Source organism: Umbelopsis ramanniana, assembly GCF_025399195.1.
Source record: "Umbelopsis ramanniana AG unplaced genomic scaffold K450scaffold_37, whole genome shotgun sequence".
Lineage (NCBI taxonomy): Eukaryota > Fungi > Mucoromycota > Umbelopsidomycetes > Umbelopsidales > Umbelopsidaceae > Umbelopsis > Umbelopsis ramanniana.
In genome coordinates, this window is record NW_026252123.1 from 216,150 (window position 1) to 225,759 (window position 9,610).

General features: G+C 42.0%; 5 protein-coding genes across 5 annotated transcripts; 2 read left to right on the top strand and 3 right to left on the bottom strand.

The window, feature by feature from the left end:
• Nucleotides 1–251: 251 nt before the first annotated feature.
• Nucleotides 252–2,080, top strand: K450DRAFT_176210 (uncharacterized protein; the record flags this gene model as incomplete). Its single annotated transcript, XM_051584237.1, has 2 exons — nt 252–516; nt 585–2,080. The coding sequence occupies 2 exons, from the start codon at nt 252–254 to the stop codon at nt 2,078–2,080; spliced, it is 1,761 nt and encodes a 586-aa protein (XP_051443612.1).
• Nucleotides 2,081–2,674: 594 nt separating this feature from the next.
• Nucleotides 2,675–4,433, top strand: K450DRAFT_301066 (uncharacterized protein; the record flags this gene model as incomplete). Its single annotated transcript, XM_051593735.1, has 4 exons — nt 2,675–2,874; nt 2,945–3,515; nt 3,579–4,285; nt 4,361–4,433. The coding sequence occupies 3 exons, from the start codon at nt 2,675–2,677 to the stop codon at nt 3,966–3,968; spliced, it is 1,161 nt and encodes a 386-aa protein (XP_051443613.1). The 3' UTR covers nt 3,969–4,285; nt 4,361–4,433.
• On the bottom strand, nt 4,107–5,639 carry K450DRAFT_246674 (uncharacterized protein). Its single transcript, XM_051589950.1, has 2 exons — nt 4,361–5,639; nt 4,107–4,280 (listed from the first exon to the last, which is right to left on the bottom strand). The coding sequence occupies exons 1-2, from the start codon at nt 5,544–5,546 to the stop codon at nt 4,246–4,248; spliced, it is 1,221 nt and encodes a 406-aa protein (XP_051443614.1). The 5' UTR covers nt 5,547–5,639; the 3' UTR covers nt 4,107–4,245.
• Nucleotides 5,640–7,882: 2,243 nt separating this feature from the next.
• K450DRAFT_289175 (uncharacterized protein) lies at nt 7,883–8,375 on the bottom strand (the record flags this gene model as incomplete). The annotated part of the gene is made up of 1 exon (XM_051593554.1): nt 7,883–8,375. A coding segment is annotated over one exon (493 nt), but the record flags the coding sequence as incomplete, so codon positions are not given.
• Nucleotides 8,376–9,296: 921 nt separating this feature from the next.
• K450DRAFT_246679 (uncharacterized protein) lies at nt 9,297–9,610 on the bottom strand (the record flags this gene model as incomplete). The annotated part of the gene is made up of 1 exon (XM_051589951.1): nt 9,297–9,610. A coding segment is annotated over one exon (251 nt), but the record flags the coding sequence as incomplete, so codon positions are not given.

Genomic DNA, 9,610 nt, shown 5'->3' on the forward strand with positions numbered 1-9,610 from the left:
TCCCATGTTAAGCTATCTTGTCCGTCCGACTCCGTTATCACACCCTCTTTGGCGGGAAAGCTACCTATCGACCTCAATTAGGCTGCTATCAATTACCATCCAATGATAGAGGATACACTGATCCACCTAATATAAAATGAGCTCTTTTCATGAACCATCTCTCACTTCATTCCATCGTCTTCCCTTCTCTCATTTTCTCCAAATAATTTTTGGCCTCCTTCAACATGAGCGCTACCGAAGAAAAAATGAACATGGACACTGTTGATAAAATCATTCGTGGTGAAGAAATTGAACAATCTTCATCTCAAGCATCATTTTATCCTCCCGCTGATCAACCACGTCTTACTTGGAAGGAAACTTTTACAACTAGGCGTGGTTGGTATGGTGAATATGATTATGCTGCTCTCTGCATGCCTCGTATCCCATTCATTGGAAGCAGCAAGTCCGTCTCATCTCCTTTCTTCGGTCCTAATGATGAAATTCCTATCATGGTGGCCCTTCTTATGGGAATTCAACGTAAGTTGATACTATAGTAACATAGTTGGATCATTCTTCATTCTTTGCTAACCAAATTTTGGCTCTAGATTTCTTGGCTGTTATCGGTGGCGTTATCACACCCACAGTCATCATCAGTGGTTCTGGTGCCGGTTACCTTAACCTTGATGAAAGTACTCGCCAATATCTCACTTCCGCCTCTCTTATCCTTTCTGGCATCATGAGCTTGATCCAGATTATACGTGTTCGTATTCCTAAGACTCGTTACTATATCGGCTCTGGACTTCTTCAGATCACTGGTGTTGCCTTTTCAAACATCCCAGCTGCATCCGCTATGATTACCACAATGTACGACAATGGTACCTGTCAAAAAGAATTGCAACCAGATGGCACCTACATCTATTCGCCTTGTCCTGATGCTTATGGTGCTGTCTTGGGAACTTCCATTGTCTGCGCTCTACTTTCCATCCTCATCAGTTTCTTGCCACCCAAGGTCATGAAGCGCATTTTCCCTAAATCTGTCACTGGTGTTGTTCTTACCGTCATTGGTGCCTCACTCATTGTTAGCGGTATGAAGAACTGGGCCGGTGGTAGCTCACCTTGTATTGATCGCCCTGACTCTGGTATCTTCGCTCTATGCCCAACCATCTATGCTCCTAATGCTCAGAAATGGGGTTCACCTGCCTACATTGGTCTCGGTGCCTCCGTCTTCATTACCATCATTATCGTCGAAATTGTTGGTTCTATCTTCTTGAAGAATACCAGTGTCGTTATTGGTCTCCTCGTCGGTTGTGCTATTGCTGGTGGAGTTGGCATGTTTGACGGAAGCGGTATTGCCGATGCTCCTGCTATTACCTTCCTTTGGGTCAAGACCTTCAAGCTATCTGTTTATGGACCTGGAATTATTCCTTTCTTGTTCGTCTACGTTGACTATATTGTTGAATGTCTTGGTGATCTTACAGCTGCCTGCGATGTTTCTAAGCTTCCAGTTGAAGGTGATGAATTCAATACTCGCTGTCAAGGTGGTCTATTGGCTGATGGTCTCTCCGGTATATTCTCTGGGCTCGGCACTTCCATGGGTGTGGTCACCTTTACTCAAAACAATGGTGTCATTGCCGTTACTCGCTGCGCCTCCCGCAAGGCTGGCGTCATTTGCGCTGTCCTCCTCATTCTCTGTGGTGTCTTTGGCAAGATTGCTGCCGCTTTCTTGGCTATTCCCTCCAGCGTCATGGGCGGTATGACTGTTTTCTTGTTCTCCTCAGTTGCTACCTCTGGCATTCGTATCCTTGGCTTACTCAGCTGGTCTCGCAGAGATCGTATCGTTGTCGCTGGTTCTTTGGCTTTGGCCCTTGGTGTAGCGCTTGTTCCCGATTTCTTCTCTTATCTCCTTCCCACCGTAGAAAACGTTGCTCTGCAAGGCTTTTACGATGCAATCTCCACCGTTCTTAGCACCGGTTATATCATGGCTGGTATTGGCTCCATTCTTCTTAACCTGGTTCTACCAGAAGATGCTGCCGATCCGGAAGATATTAAGTTGAAGGAGAAGACCCCCGCGTCTTCTATTCAACATGGTATGGTGGTCTAAATGCTCGTATCATCCTTGCGGTATATAATCTGATAGGTGATATACCAGACACATTTCAAAGTATAGTCAGTGTCGAATCACATCTGTCCGCGGTTCCAGCAACTCCGCGTTAAAAAACCTGTACATAGTATCTCTTTTAGCATTCTGTATATAAGTGCCTTCAATATCAGTAATTTCTGGTTTATTTAAACCATTATTTCCCTACGTGACAAGCTGTTTGTTCTCAATGTTGAAAATGCGAGCTGAGGTGAATGAGCCGACGTAATACTGGAGAATACTCTCTATTACTGTTGTATCTTTTCATATCTATTTCTGTCTATGACGATCTTTCAGCAGTCGTTCTAACAGTCAACCATGCCAGTACATCATGTTTTACGACACTATCAGAATCAGCCAGTATCTCTCAATCACATTAGTACAGGTATTGTTTCATTCCACGTAAATGTTCTCACAATAGAGCTTACCTATTGCCATTAAATTTATACATAGAAACGACAGAGTAACTGTCTAGGACGAAGGCAGCCGCATTCATGTTGGTTTCGTTACAATGATCAAACTTGAGAGATCGGACTTTAAACATAAGTTGATCTTTCTATGTGTTCCCGACGCCTTCAGGTCACTTACATTATGAACATTCCGCAGCATGTCGTCGTTATCGGAGCTGGAGCAGTAGGCGCTTCTGTAGCCTATTTTCTATCAAAGAAGAAACCCGATCTGAAAATCTCCGTTGTGGAAAAAACCGGAATTGCGCAAGCAGCTTCAGGAAAGAGTGGAGGCTTCCTGGCTTTAGACTGGTAAGTACACGACACACAGCTAGTGGTCATGGACTTCTTTCTTTGCTCATATTAGGATCTCTTAATAAAGGTGTGACTCGTCAGATCTAGGTCCAATAGCAAGGAAATCTTTTCAGCTTCACGAACAGCTTGCTAAGGAGCTGGATGGTGCATCCTATGGCTACCGGAGAGTAGACGCCTTTGATGTGACATTTGCAACACCAGAAACAGGAAAAGGTTTACCGAACGTTGCATGGATCAATGACAAGAGCGTATCATACTTTGATGTTATTGGAACTACAAATACATGTGCTCAGGTACACCCATTCAAGTTTACCAACGCCATGATCGACGATGCTAAGAAGCGAGGTGTTAAAGTCTTATGTGGCCAAGGTGTAAAAGAATTGATATTGGACGACACTAGTGGACAGTCAAAGGGAGTAGTGCTGGAAGACGATAGCATCATCGAAGCTGATGTGGTGGTTGTGTGTATGGGACCGTGGAGTGGCCAGTTACCTATTCAAACTACTGGAACGCACATTGCACGCCTTCCAATCTCAGGAGCACGCGCACATAGCATTGTGATGAAACCTCGTTTTGAGATACCCCCACAAGCTATTTTCACTCATACTTTACTAGGTGGAAAGCACTATCATCCAGAGGTAAACGGAAACAAAAATGACGAGATGGCGAAGGCCATAACTAACGTACTTGGCATGTTACAGATATATCCACGACCAGATTCAACTGTCTATGTGTGTGGCGGTCCTGACGATGAACCGCTTCCACCATCTGCTGCAGAAGTGAAGGTCAACGTAACTTCCATTGATACCATTCTACAACTTTCTTCTATGGCTTCGCCGTCACTATTAGATGGAGCTGAGATCCTTACCAGGCAAGCATGCTACCTTCCTAACTCCAGCGATGGTCTTCCCTTGATCGGCGAATATCCCGGCATTCCAGGCCTCTATGTGGGCACAGGACACTCATGCTGGGGTATACTCAATTCACCAGCAACCGGTCTAATGCTATCAGAGCTTATATTGGATAAGCAAATAAAGTGCGTTCCTGAAGCAGCGGTGGAAGTGGTCAGCCTCAAGTACAGATGTTGTTGACTGGCTATAATGTATCTGGAAATGATCATAATATACATGCCCCTTGTAATACTACTGCCTTTCAGATTTCCTAGAATCAAATGTGCCCCTTTATTGTTAAACATACGCATTATCAGTGTGCTAATGATTTTCATTTCAGCTATCAGCCACATGCATCATTATCTTTTTTGAAATGAATATTAAGCAATTGATACGACTATTATGATCCCGTAATTGCTGATATCGATGACAAAATTTAGTGCCGTAGAGCTTGTTGATGCTATACATCTGTTTTACTTCACCCTGTCAGAATTCTACATTTTGATACGAAGCCTAACCTTGTACAATATAAGGGTAAATTATTTCTCAAAGGACTGTATATTGCGTGTCAAAATTTGAGTGTAGAAATTTACCTTTCGTGTCTTCGCTAAATAAAGGCTCCTTGTCATTATCAAGGTGCCGACGTACTAGAGATTTGCCATTGATTTCCAGAAAGGTACGTGCCCCGCGTCCCGAGGCGACAACGAAGGCATCTACTTGAGAGGTGACTGGTGTATAACAACTAGACTGCTCAGTCAGCGTTGAAGATAACACCATATCCCAAATACTGTTTGATGCAAATGCCATCACAGTATAAGGTCGCATCAGGTTGATCAATAATTTGAAAATAATGCACGCTGCTGGGAACAGCAAGAGGATGAGAACCATAATGAGATTCATGTCTGCGGCTTCAAAGACTGGAGCATTTTGCACACCACTCATCCCATTAAATCCAGCTTGTAGTACCAAGTATAGTTTGATGTAGGCAAGTTGTCGCGGATCCAAATCGGTAGCAGCTCGTCGAACCAAGGATCTCTTTGAAGATCCACTACCCTTTATTTTCATATCTTCTTGGTTTTGGATGGATATATCTACATTTGTCGAATGTATTTGCCCCGTAAAAGATGTTGTGTTTGTAACCTTTGGACCCATTAAATTGGGGTCTGCCAAGGATATTCTTTTCTTTAAAGCTAGAAATCTAACTTTCCTTTGGCCATAGAAGATGCTGGAAACAGCCGCTGTTATTACAACCCAGCCATCCTGTTCTTCTAAGATGATAGCTTTTATGGATGCTCCGGAAGTCTGGTTAACTTGGCTTGCGTAGGTGCAAACGGCAGTGATATTGGCGGGATACTCCTCTGCATTGAGTATTTCATGTGAACAGTCGACAGGATATGGAGTATCCCAATATATGCTAGTGACCTCTTGCCACATCTTTATGTTGTCATCAGCATAGAACCCGGCATAAGCATACCGACTGAAAGTATCATGTCCAATGGTAGGTGAAGGAACAACAGGGCTTTTCAGACTTTCAATGAAAGGCGCGGTATCATTCAAGTAAGTGTCGGCTGCAAGTCGTAGTAGGTATTGATCAGCTAAATTGGTTAGCTCTGCTACCCCGACGCCGGCCGATGCTTCGATAGTGATGTAGTTATCTTCCTGCAACAATGTATAATTCCCCACTATTGTCGAATTATAATTGCCAATGAAACCAGATTTACGGACCTGAGTGCTTGCCACGTTATTATCTGGATAGGACCACTTCTCTGCTACGGACATATCGATTATAGGCAAAGAGTCGGAATGGACAGTGTCTAAGTATGAGTATAAATCTTTGTTGGAAGTAAAGGAAAGAACATCCCGCTCTCCAACATTCAGCGTCACTCCAGTCAATGTCCGGGCTGCCACATAATAGTCTAAAGGGACAGCATATTCCACAGCAAGCTTGGTTCCTACAGGAAATAGTCAAGTCATGAGAGTTGGATAAGCATTTAGACCGGTCGTAACCACAGCAGCTATGAAAACAGCTACTGCCATTGATTTTGACCGTTTGGAAATTCTGATTATCCCATGCCGTTTGGTAAGCAACCCTGTGCGCACAGTATTGAGGACTTCCAGATCACGGTAGCCGCTCAGTATTGATTCTATTACCCAGCTTACTAAAGCTGTAATCAACATACGCTGTATAGTAAGTATGGCCGTCTGTTGCTGTTGATTAAATAGCATTTTGAACTCGATTTCTAAAAAGTGTCATGACTATTTCTTCTCTCCTACGCTATAAATAATGAATTATGGTGGCGGCCTAGAACATTTGATGATCGTTAAACTTTAAATAATAAACATTTTCTGCGTCGTGCCAATATTACTGAGTGATAGCATACTTTTCCATAAACAACCAGCATCATCAATACTGAAAAAGTGTAAGTCTGTGTGCTCTATGCTAGTTAGTAACTTGCAAGGTCATATTCCCTTCATACGCAGATACCTTGTATGAATGCTTCTGATACGTATAATCTCTTCTGTATCTTATTGTTTGGATGGCTCTTGTTGTACCGGATATGGACATAACAGCCACAGTTGTTTGTGTGGAGTTGACGCACCTGGCTTTCGCGACATGCACAACAGCTCCCCACTTGCCAGGTAAAGTCACTTGCTGGGAGGCCACAATTCATGAAAAAATCTTACTGGGAGGTTTCGCCCAACACTGTTGTCGAATGCTTTTCGTCTATAACGGTATGTATCAAAATGATCTAAGTTGGTTTGGGTATTGGATGCGATGTGTTGAATTATAAGTGGGCGGTCTGTCGGGAATACGGATATCGAAGCGATGCAGCCGAATATCCTTATTGGCTTTACAGCCACTGGCTTCATTGAGGAACCAAGGAAGAGTATATGGTTTCAACCTTGTCGTGAGATCAATTTACAACCTATATTTTCTTTGCGGTAAGTAAGTCTTTTCTTTCTTACTATCTTTCAGAGACTGAAATGGTCTGTATTATCATACAGCCATTTCGACAGATTTGAACTGTGTTATCATAGGTCATACGTATCCTGATCTAATCAAAAGCCGATATATCGGCTCAGGAAACGCTAGAGATTTCTTCTCGTGATGTATGTACTGCGCAGAAATTTTCGACTCTCTATCACGCAAACTGATGCCACAGCCTAAGACCTTAATTGCACCTGGCTGAGCATGGCTGATGCAAAATGCTCTGGGTATCAGCACCTTTGTATAGGAAATTGAGAATTTGGTAATAGTCGGATGCAGGATCTTCAATGCCTAATTCAAACCTTGAAGCACTCTTGAATGCTGGATAGTCACTATACGTGATCCGGCACATTTTATGTTTCACAAAGGTCATGCAACAATGTAACTGTGGCCAGAAGAACGTCGCAAAGCTGAAGGATCTTGATAAACATCATAAGTAACGATTGCAGAGTTGGATTCTTCACATAGATGGCCAAAAAAAAATAAACAGTTCTATTCATGGATGGTCACCTTAAATTTTCGACATTGGATGCCCCTTCATCTCCCCGGTAACAAATCCTAGAATATAACTTTATGGAGGAGCCAAAGCGGGGGGGGAGGACGTTTCCTTTTTAGGACTTACGGGCAAAGCGGATGAAACGTCGTCTTTCTTTGCTAGGAGCTGCAAGTTCACCCACACTTATATTTTGCCGCTTTATACACTCGTAAATAGTTTTACCGTGGTAGGGTAGGAAGCAATATGCTACATAATTTCATCAAAGTACCAACGTTCGCGGAGCTACGGAGCCAGGAGTTCAGGCTGTTTTGCACCTTGTTCTCTCCTGACGGCAATTTAGTACGAGAGGTCATGAACAATATTTAACAACGTCTTCATACATAACTTAAATTTTGCATTACAAGAATGGTAGTCTTCAATGGCCTAGTAAACGACCTGTGGAAAAGCTACTTACTGGAAGATACTCTAAAGACTACCTCAAACTTTATCAGATGATATAATAAAAATACTCTAGAAGTTATGAATGAATTTGTAAAGTACACTGGTATTAATGATTCGGACGACGAGTCAAGTGTTAATACAAGGTCGTACTCAAAGCTTTGCAGAACTGTCATCAGGAATGATCACGTATTATAAGAGGAGGAAGGCAGTGCTTACAGCTATACTGGCACAAGCGATGATGAGCTTAAAGGTACCGATAGGCAGTTGAAACGTTGCTGATGCTAGAGAATTGGCTACAGATGCCCCATATGAAGTGTTCAAAAACGTCGATCTATCGCTGATACTTTTTATGATAAAATAGCCTGTGTAAGTAACATTAGGAGCAGTACCAAGTTCAAAGGCGTAATTGTCTCCTGTTGGGAAGTCAGCAGGAATACGCCATGTAAACTTTTCGTCTTCTGAATTAATATCGGTAGCGACGAGAAGGATTGGCTGAGCTTTATCTATGGGACCTTTTGTGAGGGTTATTTGGGAAATTGTTGGAGATCTTGGCTCGGTCCAGGTCACTATCGTCAAACCACCAGCTGTAAAGACGGTGTCATATAACGGAGCTGTGATCGAAACTGGAAAGCTTTGTGCGCTTGAGCTAGATAGCATTGGCACAGAAAGATACAGATCCATGGTATAATATTATGTTGAGAAAACAAATAAAGAAAACAAAGATGAGAAAAGAGCAGGAGAACCGACCCGTCTTTATATTTTTAGCTTGACACTTGCCTTCTGTCAAATTTGACTTGAATCAAGGGGACATTATCTGCGTATTCGAATAGTAACGTGTGACGGTTAAATACCTGTGGTAAACCGAAACCGAATATGTGTTTTTGAGTTTAATAATGACTGTACATAAGTGTACTTTGTTGTTGTATTCGAGCTTCATTCCATACTTCCGGAGTAACCATAATGGTTAGACACTGTTCGCCATTAACCGATAAGAATGAAAATAGAAAACACGACAAACACGCTGCTTTTTTCGGTAGTCAAGGAGTTTATTAATTGGTATACTTATGTCATTGACCCAAGCACTACTAAATTAAAGGAAAGTCCAATTTGCTTCCGCGCTAGTTCTTCTATCTGGTTTATATCTTGCAATGAGAGGATGCGCCATAGAGATTTCGGAGATCTAAGCTCGTGTCTGATTTAAACGTTGTACAATACTTTCCCATTTTCTTGAGCACTGCACAGCGAAGTATTCAATGTTGTATTAACAAAAATTGCGTATGTTAAAATTTACGTGGTCACTTTGCCACTTCAACAGTTTGGTCCTTGTTCCATCTTCGATGTCTTTCTTTTTTTTTTTTTCTCAATAGCGTGACTGTTTATTACAATGCGAAGTGGAGAGTCTCAAAAGTTTGTGAGATAGGCATGCTAACTTATAGGGATATGAAGATGCGAGGGCAATTGATATAGACAGTGTCATTAGACCATTCTACTACTCCTTTCCTTAACCATTTGCTTTTTTCTTTTTGCGTCCTCTTGTATTCTTGTTGACAAGGTGTGCCACAATGATTCCATTTTTTTTTTTTTTTTAAATGATCAAAATTGACTTTATTTATGACATTGGTAAATTTTTCACTGAAATGTAAGGAGCAGATGCTAATGAGATGTATTATTCAGCAATATGTATACTTGGGTAGGTGATATGGACGTTCTGAGACGTCCAGTCCACTATCCCTTTGTGTATCCATATGCTGTTTTTTTTGTGTTTTTTGCTGTCATCTATTATGCGTTCAGATAAAGTTTTCCACATGGCATTCTTGAGGTGGTTGTATGTGAGACTTTGTGATCTGTCTTCTCGGAAAATGAATGACCAGTGTTGTTTCCAGACTGTCGAAATTGCCATACTTAAGATTATCATGG

Coding starts and splice junctions, on each gene's coding strand:
- K450DRAFT_246674 (XM_051589950.1), bottom strand. CDS start 5,546: ATGTCCGTAGCAGAGAAGTGGTCCTATCCAGATAATAACGTGGCAAGC. Junction 4,281..4,360: donor ATTTAGCGAAGACACGAAAG/GTAAATTTCTAC, acceptor GTACAAGGTTAG/GCTTCGTATCAAAATGTAGA.